Source organism: Podarcis bocagei (assembly GCF_964188305.1).
Source record: "Podarcis bocagei genome assembly, chromosome: 10".
Classification (NCBI taxonomy): Eukaryota; Metazoa; Chordata; class Lepidosauria; order Squamata; family Lacertidae; genus Podarcis; species Podarcis bocagei.
Window position 1 is genome coordinate 11,399,276 of NC_138135.1, and position 17,788 is coordinate 11,417,063.

General features: G+C 46.8%; 1 protein-coding gene and 1 long non-coding RNA gene across 10 annotated transcripts in view; one reads left to right on the forward strand and one right to left on the reverse strand.

Annotated features, from left to right (window-relative positions):
- Positions 1-17,788, reverse strand: part of LOC308595853 — a 222,866-nt gene that overhangs the window by 68,719 nt on the left and 136,359 nt on the right. The gene's annotated exons all lie outside the window — the stretch shown is intronic.
- PFKFB3 (6-phosphofructo-2-kinase/fructose-2,6-biphosphatase 3) overlaps positions 1-17,788 on the forward strand; it is an 83,908-nt gene that overhangs the window by 50,369 nt on the left and 15,751 nt on the right. For all 9 annotated transcript variants that reach the window (XM_081210088.1, XM_081210085.1, XM_081210087.1 and 6 more), the window contains 11 exons: positions 1,173-1,298; positions 3,003-3,099; positions 3,914-3,980; positions 6,011-6,085; positions 8,136-8,192; positions 10,180-10,304; positions 11,274-11,481; positions 12,492-12,638; positions 14,348-14,452; positions 16,107-16,236; positions 16,852-16,914. In XM_081210088.1, the coding sequence (XP_081066214.1) occupies positions 1,173-1,298; positions 3,003-3,099; positions 3,914-3,980; positions 6,011-6,085; positions 8,136-8,192; positions 10,180-10,304; positions 11,274-11,481; positions 12,492-12,638; positions 14,348-14,452; positions 16,107-16,236; positions 16,852-16,914 (1,200 nt within the window). The remainder of the gene's footprint in view (positions 1-1,172; positions 1,299-3,002; positions 3,100-3,913; positions 3,981-6,010; positions 6,086-8,135; positions 8,193-10,179; positions 10,305-11,273; positions 11,482-12,491; positions 12,639-14,347; positions 14,453-16,106; positions 16,237-16,851; positions 16,915-17,788) is intronic.

Sequence of the window (17,788 nt, forward strand, 5' to 3'; positions counted from 1 at the left end):
GCCAATTGCTCATCATTCTGCCCTGAACTCTTCTCCTGCCTCCACAAACCAGCAGAGATGGCTTGGCAAGAATCCTTTTGCCATCATGCTCTCATTGCAATGCACTTTTATAGACTATTACACTTGTTTTGCTACAGGGATGTGGCAGATAGGTGGACCAAACCCTGAGATTTATACGGCCCTCTTGTGCCAAGTTCTGGGAGAGTAGCAGTGGAAATCTGGGTTGCAAAGAAATGAGTTTCCATTCTGTTGAGCGACAGCCAGCTTGCTATCTTGAGAGTTGTTAGCAACACCTGTGACTTGCACCTTGCATGTCAGGAGAACTTAGACAAAAGGAAGGAACACTTCTGTAGAATTTTTGGCTTTTTCTCTGAGTGGCTTCTAAGGTTCTGGGAGTAACGCGATTCTCAAGTCCTGTTCTGTTTTTGCGACCTGCAAGAGGCAGAAACTTGAAATTCTTAGGCCGCTGAATTCTGAGTTGTGCTCCGAGTAACACAAACAAACCCGTGTGTATGCTTCAGAACAGCAGGAGATTTCTTCCTGAGTGTCCTTGCCGCTTGGCTGTCTCTGTCTGGCTCATGTCCCAGTCTAAGGATAAGGCGGCAGGCTTTCAGCGTCTTGATCCTTGATGTCTAGCAGGTTTTGTCTCGAGGCTGCAGTAGAAAAGGCTGATATGCGACCAGGATGTTCGCATAATGCTTTTTGAACATTCCAAGTTGCTTTGCATGCATTCTCTTGGTAATCCGGGTATTAGGTCTGTTTTATCCCCATATTGCAGAAAGAGGGACTGAGGCTGAGAGGTGGTGATTAGCCTCTGGTCAGCTGCTGAGTTTAATTCCGTGGAACGGGGGAGAGATCTTAGCTCACAGCTTTGTCTCTTGGCTGCAAGGCACCACTATCTCCATTGGGCCAGGCGTGCTGGCCAGTCTGGATAGCTCAGCTGGTTAGAGCATGGCGCTGATAATGCCAGGGTTGCAAGTTCCATCCCTGTGTGGGACAGCTGCTTATTCCTAGAGCATTGCAGGGGGTTGGACAAGATGGTTTGGACCCTTCCAGCTGTAGAATTCTATGATCCCAGTTGGCTGCCTTTATAAAAACATGTAGTATTGATATGACAAGTCGTCTCCCTTTTCAACATCCATTTTCTTTCTCCCTTCTTCACCTGCCCATAGCATGTGGACCTCAGCTTACCAATTCCCCCACTGTGATCGTCATGGTTGGCCTCCCGGCTCGTGGGAAAACCTACATTTCCAAGAAGCTGACCCGCTACCTCAACTGGATCGGCGTCCCGACAAAAGGTGAGATTTCTGGGCTGACTTGAGGCTTTATAGTTGAAGCCCCTCGGTGCCTGTGTTGGGAGCAACAGGTCCTGTTTCTAAGAAGTACAGTATTTACTCAACTGTAATGTGCACCTTTTTTTGGTGCGCATTAGATTCGATGGTGCATTAGATACTACAGTATTTCATTGGCTGTTCTGGGGAGGTAGGATGCTGAACTAATTAACTTTTGTTTTGTTTTTTCCAAAAAAATATTGGTTTTCACAATATTATAAACAAACAAACAAACACACAAGACAAACAAACGAAACAAACATAGCCTTATTAAAAATTACAGTTATTAACTTTGTTAAGTGATTTCCTCGCTTCCCCTTGGTTGAATTTCATGGCATGTCCTTTTAACGGTTTTCCAAATCCCAATTTTTATGAAATTTAACTTAAACATTAACATCCTTAGATCTTCACCTTATAGAATTAAACATATTAATTCATCACTTAACATAAATAAAACCCTAAGCCCATTAAGTATCTGCAAGCTATTTCCAGTTAGTTTAACTTAACAAATTTAACTAAATAATCATTAAATTTATCCCATTCTTCCTGATACTCCTGCTCCTTCTGGTCGCGGACTCTTCTGGTTAGGTCGGCTACCTAGCCTAGCTGAACTAAGTAACTTTTGGTCTCATCCGGCAGAGTTATTCTTTTTTGCTCTTACAGCTTCTGATAATTTCTCGTGCGGCATGACGTTGAGTTGCATTTTGATGCATGTTGCATCTGCCCCAAAGTCAGTTCTTGGAACTGGACCGCTGACCAAGCTATTTGGGGAGTTTGGTTACCTGTTTCAGAGGCTCAAGTGTTGGGAAACTGAGAGCCAGTGTGGTGTAGTGGTTAAGAACGGTAGTCTCGTAATCTGGTGAACCGGGTTCGCTTCCCCGCTCCTCCACACGCAGCTGCTGGGTGACCTTGGGCCAGTCATGCTTCTCTGAAGTCTCTCAGCCCCACTCACCTCACAGAGTGTTTGTTGTGGAGGAGGAAGGGAAAGGAGAATGTTAGCCGCTTTGAGACTCCTTAGGGTAGTGATAAAGCGGGATATCAAATCCAAACTACTACTACTACTACTACTCTTCTTCTGCTTCTTCTTCTTCTTCTTCTTCTTCTTCTTCTTCTTCTTCTTCTTCTGTTATGTCCAATAATCTACTAGTGATTTTCATTGTGTGCTTCCAAGATTTATAAGGAGGGGGCTTTACCTCAAATCATTTTTTGAGGTACCTGGGTCAGCGCAGGTCTTTCCCAAAGAGAAACCAGAGAGACAGAGGCAATCCATCAAATAACAGTTTCTCTTGGAAATCACTTGCAGCTCCACAAATATGTTAGTAGCATGGAATCATAGAATTGTGGAGTTGGAAGGGGCCCCAAGAGTCATCTAGTCTAACCCTCTGCAATGCAGGAATCTTTTTGCCCAGTGTGGGATTCGAACCCACAACCCAGCATGTATCTATGCTTTTCACTCATCTGGAAGAAAATGAGCCATGCTTTCATCTGCTTTTACAAAAAAGGGGGCCCTTCAGGGGGATCCGATTCAGGCAGGCAAGTGGCTGTTTACAAGCCCGACCCACGCAGCATGTTCTTGGAAGAGAAGTTCATTGAATTTCATGGGTTTCCATGTCTTTTTCACTTAACAAAAGTGCAGGTGCCTTGACTCTCTTTGACTCTTTCTCCTTGCAGTGTTTAATGTCGGGGAGTATCGCCGCGAGGCCGTGAAGCATTACAGCTCCTACGACTTCTTTCGTCCTGATAATGAGGAGGCTATGAAAGTCCGCAAGTAAGTCAAGCTATTATGCTCCAAGTTTCCTCCATCCTGGTTTGTTTGTTTTTTACCTTCTGCTCTTTTCTTGAATTGAAAGTTTGACTTTTGGGAGCTGGTATGTTTCATTGCCAGTTGGGAGGCCTCTCAAGGGTGCTTTGTAAAAGGTAAAGGGACCCCTGACCATTAGGTCCAGTCGTGGCCGACTCTGGGGTTGCGGCGCTCATCTCGCTTTACTGGTCATGTGGCCAGCATGACTAAGCCACTTCTGGTGAAAGCAGAGCAGCGCACGGAAATGCTGTTTACCTTCCCGCCTGAGCGGTACCTATTTATCTAATTGCACTGTGTGCTTTTGAACTGCTAGGTTGGCAGGAGCTGGGACAGAACAACAGGAGCTCACCCCGTTGCAGGGATTCGAACCGCCAACCTTCTGATCAGCAAGCCCTTGGCTCTGTGGTTTAACCCACAGTGCCACCCGCATCCCAGGGTGCTCTGTATCCCCAAGCCAATATAAGAAGTAGCAAGGTGCCCTGTTGGTTGCGTGGACTTGGCTTTTGAGCCTCAAAAGAGCTCTTGTCCACATCAGCACATCAGGGCAGTGACTGGCCTTGCAGACCCATGGGGAAGACCGACGAGCCAAGCATGGGGACGAACCGGGGTTCCCTCCTTGGGGATGGGGTGGGGAGGCTTTGGGAGCTGATGGACGGAACGTCGTCTTTCTGTTGTCTTTTTTTTGGGGGGTAGCATAATTGGGGCCAGTTGGCCCTTGGGCTTCCTGTGAAAGCTGTGATTCGAAATGTCCTGAACCTGTGCCTTTTCCCTGTTGTTGCAGGCAATGTGCCTTAGCCGCCCTGCGAGATGTCAAACTGTACTTGTCCGAGGAAGGTGGCCAGATTGCGGTGAGTGTCGCGTCCTGAAAGGAGCCAGTTGCCAGCAGAGTTATCTGGTCATCTCTGGAGCTTGTCTGCAGCTTCCTGTTGAGGCCATGTGTGCGCAGCTGGTCTCCAGGGAGGAAAGGCGCTCCTGTGTGTACAGCTCAGGGGTGTGCCGATTCTCTCTCTTTTAATTGATACCCCGCCTACACCACTGTACAGTCATTACCTCATGTGATGTTTGCTTCAGGTCTCGTGATTTCAGGTTGCATCCCGCGGCGACCCGGAAGTACAGTGGTACCTCGGGATGCGAATGGGATCCGTTCCGGATCCCAAGATGTGACTGTGTGTCTGTGCATGCGCGGGTCACATTTCGCCGCTTCCGCGCATGCGCGCGACGTCATTTTGAGCATCTGCGCATGTGTGAGCGGCGAAATCCGGAAGTAATGCGCTCCGTACTTCCGGGTTGCCGCGGTTCGCAACTCGAACGCACTCAACCCGAAGCGCATTCAACTCTAGGTATGACTGTACCGGAAAGGGTTACTTCCGGGTTTTGCCGCTCGTGCATGCGCAGATGCGCAAAATGACGTCACGCGCATGCGCAGAAGTGGCAAATTGTGACCCACACACGCACAGATGTGCAGATGCGGGTTGCATTCTTTTCAGGTTGCGAACGAGCCTCTGGAACGGATCCCGTTCGCAACCAGAGGTACCACTCTATCTTAAACTTACCGAGAAAGAGGGAATACACTTCTTGTCTTTAACAGGTAGGATCATAGAATTTTAGAGTTGGAGGGACCACGAGAGTCATCTACTCCACCCCTTCTGCTAAGCAGGAATCTTGCCCAAGGTGGGGCTCAAACCCACAACCTTGAGATTAATTATTATTATTATTATTATTATTATTATTATTATTATTATTATTATTATTATTACCCCGCCCATCTGGCTGGGTTTCCCCAGCCACTCTGGGCGGCTTCCAAAAGAATATTAAAATACTATGATACATCAAACATTAAAAGCTTCCCTAAACAGGGCTGCCTTCAGATGTCTTCTAAAAGTCTGGTAGTTGTTGTTCTCTTTGACATCTGGTGGGAGGGCGTTCCACAGGGAGGCCGCCACTACCGAGAAGGCCCTCTGCCTGGTTCCCTGTAACTTGGCTTCTCGCAGTGAGGAAACCGCCAGAAGGCCCTCGGCGCTGGATCTCAGTGTCCAGGTAGAACGATGGAGGTGGAGACGCTCCTTCAGGTATACTGGACCGAGGCCGTTTAAGAGTCTTGTGCTCTACAGAAACTGACTCTGCACTCTGCCTTAAGACCATAAGAGCCCTGATGGGCTTTAGCTCAGTGGGAGACCACTTGCTTTGTGTTAAGAAGGTTCTGGGTTCAGTCCTTCATTTTTTTAAAAAAGCAAATGGAATGTTCCCCCCGCAGCAATTGTTTCCCCATGCTTTTAAGACCGGCTGATGTTCTTTTCTAACAGTTTTGATTTTAGTGTATGTCTGAATGGACTCATCCTATTTTAGTTTGTTCTGTTGGGGTATATCGTGTATTAGCCTCTACCCCCAATAATTTTTATTTATGCTTCCATTGTTTCTTACTGCTTTACTAGCCACCCTGGGAACATAACTTTCTGTCGAAATAACATTTAATTTATATGCCAAAATAGCTTCCAAGCAGAGGACAATACAGTCAATACAGAATTAAAATCCGCAAGCACAACTTCACTGGGTCATTCAAACATCCTTCATTAAAATACATAGTAAAAATGAACAATTAAAAAACATAAGAGTTGGAACAGTTTAAAATCAGAAGATCTGCTAGGGGGGAAGTTTCTGGAACTGGTCGAATGCAAATACTAATGAGGCCTCTCATATTTCAGCTGAGAGGGTATTCCACAACACAAGTGCCATAAATAAAAAAAGCATACCTCCACATTGCCACGAGCCAGGAACCACCCAAAGCCAATTTATACCTCTCCTTTCAAGATAAGTGCATGTCAATAAAAAATAATAATAAGCCCCATGACATTATTTCTCTTCTTTTCTACCCACAAAGGTTTTTGATGCTACAAACACCACACGCGAGAGAAGATCTATGATCCTGCATTTTGCCAAAGAAAATGGTTTCAAAGTAAGTGTTTTTGTTATAAAGTGACGTATTTCTGAGCAAAAATAAATGATTGCAGCTCTGCCTTTTAGACTTGCTCTTGGCTATGCCTGTTGACGTGTCTGAATGCCGCCCTGCTCTCCTGGGAGATGGACCTGAGGAATCATTATATCGATGCTGTTGTTTTCTTTTAAAAGTGAATCGTAGAATTGGAAGGGGTCCCTGTGGTCATCTAGTCCAACCCCCTTGCAGTGTGGGAATCTCAGCTAAAGCATCCATGACAGATGGCCATCCAACCTCTGCTTTAAACCCACAACGGAGTCTGTTCCACTGTCAAATGGCTCTTACTGGTATGCCCCGCTGAGGACCTTAAGGTCCATGAATAACCATAGTTTAGAGGTCCCAGGCCCTAAGGAAGTCAGACTATCCTCCACTAGGGCCAGGGCCTTCTCAGTGATGGCTCCGACCTGGTGGAATGCTCTGTCCCATGAGACTAGGGCCCTTCAGGATTTAACCTCCTTCCGTCGGGCCTGTAAGACAGAGCTATTCCGCCTGGCCTTTAATTTGAATTCAGCCTGATCTTTTATTTCCCTTCTCTTCCCTCCCCCTCCCCTTTTATGAAGATCACCTGCTCTGAGACCCCCACAGCTAATTCTCCCTTGGCCTCCTCGCTGGCCCAAGTAGGACCAATTCAGCCAGCTAGCCCTGGGGATTATCTCATTGATTTTTGAATTTTATTGTTGTTCATGTTTTTATATTGTATTTTATGCTGCTTTTATAATTGTTTAAAGTGTTTTAAATTTGTTGTTAGCCGCCCTGAGCCCGGTTTTTGAACAGGGAAGGGCGTGGTATAAATAAAAATGGATTATTATTATTATTATTATTATTATTATTATTATTATTATTATTATTATTATTATTGTTGTCCCCACAGTGATAGGGAACCTCCAGTTCTGATTTGGCTAGCCAGCCCCAAACGTGATGGTCACATGTGGTATCAAGTGTGGCGTGGGCCAAGTTGCAGCAGGGCTGAAAGTGGGTTTGTTGGTTGCAGGCCCTGCCAGCCAGTTGTCAGACCTGATAGGGCAGGCGAGTTAAGGCTCCAATACCCCACCCATGTTGTTGTGGAGTCCCTTGAAACACATGGGATCAGCAGCATCATGATTGGGTACCAAAAATGGGATCGGGAGTGCTCACGGGCAAAGCGTTGGGTGCCCAGCAAGGTGGATTTGATTTAAATCAAATCGATCTAAATCACGATTTAAAACACTAGTCATCAAGGCTTGATTTAAATCATTTTATTTTTTTTACAGAAAGACTCATTCTTGCTGGTATAATCTTAATATTGACAATCAGATATGAAGGTTTCATTTTTTGGAATAAAAAAAATCCCAGAGTAGTTTTTACAGTTATATCAAAAATTGCTGGTTTGGTTATACTATTAGAAATAGACAGATAATTATGAAATTATTGTGAGGTTTAATAAGTTAACTGTTCATGTTTGGACAACTTTTCTGCTGTACTTTATTGGAAGCAGAAAAACAATCGTTTCCTTAATACTGTAACAATCTAAACAATTCATTTAACTAAAGCAATAACGTTGTAGCGTATGTATCCATGTTTGTTAAGTGATGTGGTTACTTTTTTAAAAAACAACAACACACCTTAGGCTGAGTTTTAGCACACATGAGAAACTTAAAACAAACCATTGTTTCCTGATGAATAGCCTTTGGACTAGAATGTAACTTAAATAGAAAACTATCTTTAGAAATATTTTCCCTCCAAAAGCACTTTATTTTAAAAATCCAATTGAAATAAAAAAATCTGATTTAAATAAAAAAATAATAATTGATTTTTATCCACCCTGGTGCCCAGTTTCCCAGGACAGATTCGTGGCATCTCCTGTTGCAAGAAGGATTTTCAGCTGGCAGGGCTAAGGGTGACTTCTCTGCCCCGAGGTCTCAGAAAGCTGATGTCTGTCAGAGAAAGATATCTAGATGGGCCAAGTTGCTTTGTGTGGTTTTATTCCCTGCCTTAAACACACACACACACATAGATGTCCTCTTCCTTTCAGGTGTTCTTCATCGAATCCGTCTGCAATGACCCGTCTGTCGTCGCTACGAACATTATGGTAAGTGTGAGAAAAGAGTTTCTCTTTCTATCGGGGAGGGGGGGTGTCTTTCCCCGCCTGAAAGAACTGTTTCGAAAAGGCGCCTGGAGCTATTGCCTCAGTTGCCCCAGGTGAAATCCTTTCCTCGTCAGCAAACGTTAGCCTCTGTTAAGCAAGCACTGCTGATTCTTTTTTTTTTCCCCAGTCACAAAGGCATTTATTTGGGTAACGCCCATTGTTTCCAATTTCCTGTAAGAGTGTTAACGGTCTGGGTGTTCTTTTTTTTAAAAAAAATTTTTTTTTTATTAATTTTTAACACATAATTAACACATATAAAACACAATACAATGACAAACAAACACATAAACATGTAAAATTTCAAAACCTTCTTTTCATAACCCTGTTCTCTCCGACTTCCCCGTACCCTCCCTTTCTGCATCCCTGTTTTCAAATTTCTTCCAGCAAATCCTCTTTTCAAAGTTTAATTAATTGACCTTTAAACCCTCTTGTCATTACCAAATCAATACAGCAGTAACCTCGTAGTTTCCTAACCTTGGCGTTTTAGCATTCATTTACTTTATAATAGTTCTTAAGATAAACTTTAAATTTCTTCCAATCTTCCTCCACTGTCTCTTTTCCTTGATCTCGGATTCTGCCGGTCATCGCAAGCACTGCTGTTTCACCCTCTTAGCTACCATATTTTTCGCTCCATAAGACGCACCTAGTTTTTAGAGGAGGAAAACAAGGGGGAAAAAATATTCTGAACGAAACAGTGGGTGTATGATTTTTGTGGTTCATGCTGTGGCCACAGACATGTGATTTGACGGTGAGTTTGGGGTAGCCCAGTGCAAAAATCCTGAGGATCCATGTGGATCTGTGCTTTGTAACCACTGGCCCATGGGAAACCAGCAAGCAGGATTCAAACACAAGAGTCCTTTCCCCTCCCATAGTTTCCAGCAACGGGATGTTGTTGTTTTTTGCAAGCATTGCTGCCTCTGGCTATGGAGCCGAGCATAGCCATTGTGGTCAGTAGGCCTTTCCCCTCCGTGAATTTGTCAAATCCTCTTTTAAAGCCCTCCGAGTTGGGGCAGCGATTTCCATAGTTTTAACTGTCCTGAATACTGCAGCATTCAGCTTCTTTGTATGCCTGCGACCAGGACCAATGACACTCCCTGCCCGTGATTCCCAGCAAGCAATATACCGAGACATACTGCCTGTGACAGAGGACGGAGAACATCGCTGCCATGACTAGTAGCTGTGATAGCTTTATCCACCATCAATTCATTTAATCTGCTGAGACCACATAACTCCGGTCTTGAAAGGCCTACACTGGCTCCCAGTACATTTCCGAGTGCAATTCAAAGTGTTGGTGCTGACCTTTAAAGCCCTAAATGGCCTCAGCCCAGTATACCTGAAGGAGCATCTCCATCCCCATCGTTCTGCCTGGACACTGAGGTCTAGCGCCGAGGGCCTTCTGGCGGTTCCCTCACTGCGAGAAGTGAGATTACAGGGAACCAGGCAGAGGGTCTTCTTGGTAGTGGCACCCACCCTGTGGAACGCCCTCCCACCAGATGTCAAAGAGAAAAATAACCACCAGACTTTTAGAAGACATCTGAAGGCAGCCCTCTTTAGGGAAGCTTTTAATGTTTAATAGGTTATTGCAGTTTAGTGTTTTATTGGAAGCCGCCCAGAGTGGCTGGGGAAGCCCAGCTAGATGGGCGGGGTATAAATAATAAATTATTATTATTATCCTCTTTTAAAGCCACCTGTTACAAGGATTCAGGTGCTGGCTTCTTCAGGTGCTGGCTTTCCTCGCTTTTGTCCTGTTGATGTTGGCTTTGAGTGATGGGCACCAGTCCGCCTTGTTCAGTCAGGCTGATGAGGGAACAGCCATGAGCATCTCAGGCGAATCTGGCTTTGCAATTTCTCCTTAATATTTCCTCTGTAATATCATCTTGGGTTTCACAGCTGGCTCCCTAACCCTATGCTCTTTTTCTTTTTGCTTCAGGAAGTCAAGTTGTCCAGCCCGGATTATAAGGACTGCAACTCTGCTGACGCGATGGAAGATTTCATGAAGAGAATCAGCTGTTACCAATCGAGCTACCAGCCTATGGACCCAGACGACTACGACAGGTGAGGAAACTGTGTTTCTCGCCTGTATTTCCAGTGACCAAAGCTGGCTGCCAAATTGTGTGAAAGGCACTGTGTGAAAGCCAGTGTGGTGTAGTGGTGAAGAGCGGTGGACTCGTAATCTGGGGAACCGGGTTCGCTTCCCCGCTCCTCCACATGCAGCTGCTGGGTGACCTTGGGCCAGTCACACTTCTCTGAAGTCTCTCAGCCTCACTCACCTCACAGAGTGTTTGTTGTGGGGGAGGAAGGGAAAGGAGGTTGTTAGCTGCTGTGAGACTCCTTAAGGGGAGTGATAAAGCGGGAAATCAAATCCAAAACTCTTCTTCTCTGGTGTTTGTTTTGTCTTAGAAGTAGTTTCAGTGAACTTACAATTCCCCCTGAAGTCACTAAGGTACACTGAATTGGGAAGCATTTCCTTGCTTTTAACCTGTTGGAATGTGCTTACACGGAAAACTAGGGAATTTTGTTGCAAAATTCTGAATTTCGAAGCTTTTCCCATTGCCTTCCTGGAAGAATGTCTGGGTTGGTAGGACTGCCTTTAGAAGCAGGGATTTGGTAGGGAAGCTGTTTGCTTTTGCCTGAGAAGGAAAGGAGGATGTGTGTGGTTTCTCCTGCTTTTGACAACCAGAGACTTGGCAGATCTAGGTGTGCCTGAATCTGTTGGAATTAACAACACACACCGTAACATAATAATGCAATATACCACACCTGGATACATAGGATCAAGCAGGCTGTTAAGCACCAGCAATTCATTTCCTACCAGAATTTCAATAACACCTCAGCAGTGGCTGCTGGGTACTTTTGAAGCTCACCTGCTCAAGGGCTTAGGACTTGGCACAAGGCTGCGCTACAATTCCCCGATTGGGTGCTTCGTGGTTTCTGTCCATTCCCATCTGCGGGTTCTGCAGCTTCTTGAACTTGGCTTTCCCCTGGGGGTTTTGAGTGACGGCTGTGCGCGTCTTCCCCTCCCAGAGACCTGTCGCTGATCAAAGTGATTGACGTTGGCCGGAGGTACCTTGTGAACAGGGTGCAAGACCACATCCAGAGTCGAATCGTCTACTACCTGATGAACATCCACGTCCAGCCTCGCACCATCTACCTGTGCCGGCACGGCGAGAGCGAATACAACCTCAAGGGGAAGATAGGGGGAGACTCTGGGCTCTCCTGGAGGGGAAAGAAGGTAGGTGTCGTGGGAAATCCTCTGTCTGGGAGCTGAGAGGCTTGGCCGCCTTTGAATGTGCTGCAGCTGCAGTCCTGTGCTCACTTAGCTCTGTGCAAGTGTGCCTAGCAGCAGGAATGGGGCATCAGCAACCTCCACCGGCCTCCTTTCCTGCTTGCAACCGGACTCCGTCCTTCTTAGTCTCAAATAAAAACAATAGAAAGCCAGGTTGGGCCAGACCATTGCTCCATTCCCCAGAAACCTCTGAAGGACAGCCCTTAAACAGCCTCGGCCCAGTATACCTGAAGGAGCGTCTCCACCCCCACTGTCCAGCCCGGACACTGAGGTCCACCGCTGAGGGCCTTCTGGCGGTTCCCTCATTGCGAGAAGCTAAGCTACAGGGAACCTGGCAGAGGGCCTTCTCGGTAGTGGCACCTGCCCTCTGGAACGCCCTCCCACCAGATGTCAAAGAGGTAAACAACTACCTGACATTTAGAAGACATCTGAAGACAGCCCTGTTCAGGGAAGTTTTTAATGTGTGGCATTTTAATGTATTTTTAATCCTTGTTGGAAGCTGCCCAGAGTGGCTGGGGAGACCCGGCCAGATGGGCAGGATATAAATAATAAATTACTATTACTTACCTCTGGGATGACTCTCGCCCCTCACTTGTCAGGCAGGATCACATGACAAAAAAGGGTCCTTGCTGGGGGAAGGAGTCGTCCCATGCTCTCCAGTTCATATGGTCAAGCAGGGGGAAAAACAGCCCCACTTTAGCCGCCATGTTGCAGGTGTGGTAGTCCATTTACTGCTCTGATTGGCGCATTAGCATCTCTCTCTCTCCCATGTGTACCAGTAGGAAGAAAACTCAGGAACAAAACTTATTAGGTTTCGTTGTGACTCTACTTCGTCCAGTAAAGTCCCCATATAGCAATGCGTGACTCTCTTATTGTGGTGGGCACTGTCCTTTGGGAGCCTCTGGGAATAGAAATTCGCACTAGGAATTTCCTTTTGTTTCCCCTCCTGTCCTCAGTTTTCCAGTGCGTTGAGCCATTTTGTCCAGGAGCAGAACCTGAAAGACCTCAAAGTGTGGACCAGCCAGCTCAAGAGGACCATCCAGACGGCGGAGGCGCTTGACCTGCCCTACGAGCAGTGGAAGGCCCTGAATGAAATTGACGCTGTAAGCGCCTTTGTATTTTGCTGGGCTCAAGGCCAAGCTTTCAGTGGGAGGAGAGGGGGGCTGTCCTCTTCTGTCCCCCGCTTTCCAAATTTGCCCCAGGCTTTACAGAGATCCCAGTGCACCCAAGGAAATCCCAGCGCACCTGAGGAGATTCTGCCAAAAGCCCACCTAGTACAGAATCCTGTTTTCACAGATACCTCTGGGAAGCCCACCGGCAGTCCCCGAATCTCCCTGCTTGTGATTCCTAGGAGATTGCATCCTGCAACTTAGTCATTCTACTAGTCCTGTGCAATAAGCTTGTGCATAATCCAGAGAGCATGAGTTATGCTGCAGCCCCATTTATATCGACCCATGTTTTTTGTTTTTTAAAAAGTGCTTCTGTCCCATGAATCCAGCATGAACAAGTTAGGTGCAGCTTGACTATCTGTCTGCCCGGGAAGTTCGCCACTTCTGCCTGGTGGCAAACTCCCCAAGGCTGGAATGCATAGAGGTTGCAGGTGGGATTCCATTGCACAACAGGCCGCCCCCCCTCCTCTGCGTGCCCCCCCAATTAGCTTAAGGGAGTGTCAGGAGAACCTGCAGAACTGTACGCTAGGGAGGAGGGGGGCAGATAAATCCCATCCGCCAAACAATGCAAACACAATGTTTGGAAGAATTTGGCATTGAATCCCCTGCCCAAAATATTTGATTAACATCCTTGTGCCTTAGAGTAGAAATTAATGGGCACGACTAACTTAGATCCATTGATTTCAATGAGCGGGACTAGCCTTGGCCACAATTCCTTTGTTTATATAATCAGGTGATCTGAGAGAACATGTTAATCATGGTCTAATCTTGTGCCATCAGAATCAATATTTCTTATTAATATTTATAAACATTTTTCACTCTTTAATATGACAAAATCAGTGGGCTGACTTGTATCTAACGAAGCCGTCCCGTTAGCGCAAGGACTTGTTCCTGCTCAACAGGAGTTTATCTCCCTCTCCTAAGGGTGGAAGTACTTGCAGAAAGACTTCATTGGATACAACCCTATATGGGGCTGGGTATACACCTGCAGCTCAAAATGCAGTGAGCCCCTGCCCTCTTACCTGTTGCATTTCAAGTCACACTGGCGCTGTGGGTTAAACCACAGAGCCTAGGACTTGCTGATCAGAAGGTTGGCGGTTCGAATCCCCGCGACGGGGTGAGCTCCCGTTGCTCGGTCCCTGCTTCTGCCAACTTAGCAGTTCAAAAGCACGTCAAAGTGCAAGTAGATAAATAGGTACCGCTCCGGCGGGAAGGTAAACGGCGTTTCCGTGCGCTGCTCTGGTTTGCCAGAAGCGGCTTAGTCATGCTGGCCACATGACCCGGAAGCTGTATGCTGGCTCCCTCAGCCAATAAAGCGAGATGAGCGCCGCAGCCCCAGAGTCGGCCACAACTGGACCTAATGGTCAGAGGACCCTTTACCTTTTTATACACCTGCAGCTCAAAATACAGTGAGCCCCTGCCCTCTTGCCTGTTGTGTTTCAAGTCACACTTGTACTTTGCCAAACACACCACATTCTTGGCTACAATTCCATTTCTGCAGGGAAGAGGACCTTGACTAGAAACTTGAGTAGGATCTTGCCGTTGCAAATTATCTCTTGCTTCCCCCCAATACCACATGCCTTCCATAATCTTGCCCCGAGTAGCAGCCCTGATGTTTCCCCCCCACCTTGTGGTTCTTGCAGGGTGTGTGCGAAGAGCTAACCTACGATGAAATCAAGGAAAAGTACCCTGAAGAATTTGCTCTGCGGGACCAGGACAAATACTACTACCGCTACCCGTCGGGAGAGGTAAGCCTGGGGGAGCGAGAAACCGTTTAAAAACAGAGAAAATTGTTTTGGTGGGTTTTTGTGTCAGTCAAGCAGGCCATTAGAACATTACGGATTCAATATTCCATGATAGTTAATGAAGAAACTAGCTGGAAGATAAAAAGATTGGAACAAAAATATTTTGAACATGCCAATAAATCAGGAAAACTGCTTGCGTGGCAGTTGAAGAAAAATGAACAAAGAAACTCCATAAACAAAAGTAATATACAGTGGTACCTCGGGTTACGTACTTAATTCGTTCCGGAGGTCCGTTCTTAACCTGAAACTGTTCTTAACCTGAAGCACCACTTTAGCTAATGGGGCCTCCCGCTGCTGCCGTGCCGCCGGAGCACGATTTCTGTTCTCATCCTGAAGCAAAGTTCTTAACCTGAAGCACTATTTCTGGGTTAGCGGAGTCTGTAACATGAAGTGTCTGTAACCTGAAGCGTATGTAACCCGAGGTACCACTGTAAATGGGAAGATTACAGATAAGATGAAGGAAATAAGAGCTGCATTTGTAACATACTTTTCAGAACTGTATAAGAAAGGAAAGGAAAAAACCTGTAAAATAGAGGAATTATATTAAAAATGGTTGTGTGCCAAAAATAAGAGACGAACAAATGGTGATCTTAAATACTCAAATAACAACTCAAGAAGTGCTAGAGGCAATAAACTGGACAAAAAGTGGCAAGCCCCTGGGTCCAGATGGATTAACGGCGAGAGTGAGCCCCCTTAACATGGCATCATCACTCTGATGGAGAACAGGGATGGGGACGACGGCAGATGCATCCCCACTTGCCGTCTTCAAAGGGGCATTTCGCCTAGGGAGGTGGACTTCCAATAAACAAGGAGCTGTCGGTCGTGCGAGAAAAGAACACCTGCAAGCGCTAAGCCAGCCATGAGCTCCACTTTTCTCTTTGGCCGTCCTGCACCCTGGTGGATTTTCAATGCTCCTGGGATCTCCTTTGCAGAAATATCCTTTCCTTTGGAGCTTGGCAACGTAGAAAAACAAAACCTCTGCTACTGCGAGCATAAGCAGAACAACACGGAGCGCTCTCTGGGGAATGAAAGGATGTAATGACTCCACGTTTTGGGCAGCGGGAGGAAATTATTTGAAGGGACATAGGAAGTGGCCCCCTCCTGAGTCAGAGCAGTTGTCTTTTGAGCTTGGTATTTCATCTACGGACACGTGGCGCTGTGGGTTAAAGCACAGAGCCTAGGAGTTGCTGATCAGAAGGTCGGCGGTTCGAATCCCCGCAACGGGGTGAGCTCCTGTTGCTCAGTCCCTGCTCCTGCCAACCTAGCAGTTTGAAAGCACGTCAAAGTGCAAGTAGATCAATAGGTACCACTCCAGTGGGAAGGTAAACGGCATTCCGTGCGCTGCTCTGGTTCGCCTTAGTCATGCTGGCCACATGACCCGGAAGCTGTACGCCGGATCCCTCTGCCAATAAAGCGAGATGAGCGCCGCAACCCCAGAGTCGTCCGCGACTGGACCTAAAGGTCAGGGGTCCCTTTACCTATTTCATCTACAATGACTGGCAGTGAAGCCCTGTATCAACGTCAGTTTTGAGGATTCAGGGGTTGTCCCAGCGCCTTTACCCAGCTTTTTTGGGTCTTTTTATGTGTGCATCTGCAGTCCTACCAGGATCTCGTGCAGCGCCTGGAGCCCGTTATCATGGAGCTGGAGAGGCAGGAGAATGTCCTTGTCATCTGTCACCAGGCCGTGATGAGATGCCTCTTGGCCTACTTCCTTGACAAGAGTGCAGGTAAGTGGTCTGTAGCCGGGATGTGCCTCTCTCTATTAAACGGGTGCAGGGATCGAGGTACAGTATTTAGCCAGAGAACAGTGCCTGCTAAATAAACACCCCAAAGTTCCATTGAGACGTTGCATCCATTGAGTGTGCGCCCATCCTCCGCCAACTAAAAACCGATGCAGCTATTGAGCCAGGATTTGAACCAGGAATGTTGGGTTGTGTCCTGAGTGAATGTGTTCTGTTTACAAGGAGAAATGGTAGCTTAAAAAAAGAAGGGCAGATGGAATAAAAGTAATGCATAAAACCCGTGTGGTGTAGTGGTTAAGAGCGGTGGACTCGTAATCTGGTGAACCGGGTTCGCTTCCCTGCTCCTCCACATGTAGCTGCTGTGTGACCTTGGGCCAGTCACACTTCTCTGAAGTCTCTCAGCCTCACTCACCTCACAGAGTGTTTGTTGTGGGGGAGGAAGGGAAAGGAGAATGTTAGCCGCTTTGAGACTCCTTCAGGTAGTGATAAAGCGGGATATCAAATCCAAACTCCTCCTCCTCCTCTTCTTCCATTTGCAACGCTGCATAAAACAGACTTCTGTGTCTGGCTAATAACCTCCCTTCTCTGCTTTTCTTCCAGCGGAAATGCCTTACTTGAAATGTCCTCTCCACACAGTGCTAAAGCTAACCCCTGTGGCATATGGTGAGTATCTGTTTCTCTCAAAGGTTTTGCACAGAGAGCATGATGTGCCTGGGTTGCTTGCCCTGGTCCATGCGCTGTGACAAAGCTTTGAGAAGCCCCATCTTTGATGTGGAAAGAAATGGTTGTTACTGCCGTTGTTACTAGAGATGACTGCAGAAGATGCTGTGGCCTTCGATGGGAGATCAGAGGGGTTTTAAGGTTATCTGTAGAGGGGATTAGGTAAAGGTAAAGGTACCCCTGACCATTAGGTCCAGTCGCGGACGACTCTGGGGTTGTGGCGCTCATCTCGCTCTACAGGCCGAGGAGCCAGCGTTTGTCCACAGACAGTGTTTCCGGGTCATGTGGCCAGCATGACTAAGCTGCTTCTGGCGAACCAAAGCAGTGCATGGAAACGCTGTTTACCTTCCCACCGGAGTGGTACTTATTTATCTACTTGCACTTTGACGTGCTTTCAAACTGCTAGGTTGGCAGGAGCAGGGACCGAGTAACGGGAGCTCACCCCGTTGCGGGGATTCGAACCGCTGACCTTTCAATCGGCAAGCCCAAGCGCCACAGTGGTTTAACCCACAGCGCCACACGCATCCCATATTTGCCAATGACCAAATGGCCAGGATTTTTCCATTCTTTGCATCTGCTGCAGTGTATTCACTGGGTCATCCCTGTGGTCTGCTGTTAGCACCAGCAGACCCGTTCCGACTTAACCTTTTCCTCTTCTGCTCTTGCCAGTGTGTTGTGTGTGTGTGTCATGGTTGCACTGAAGACAGCACGATATGCTTTTCTTGGGAATATTGGCTTTCATTTAAAACACAAGTTTCTAGCCCTCCTGGCATGGCCAAAACATGCACAAGAAAATTGTGTAGACAGCTCACGGTGA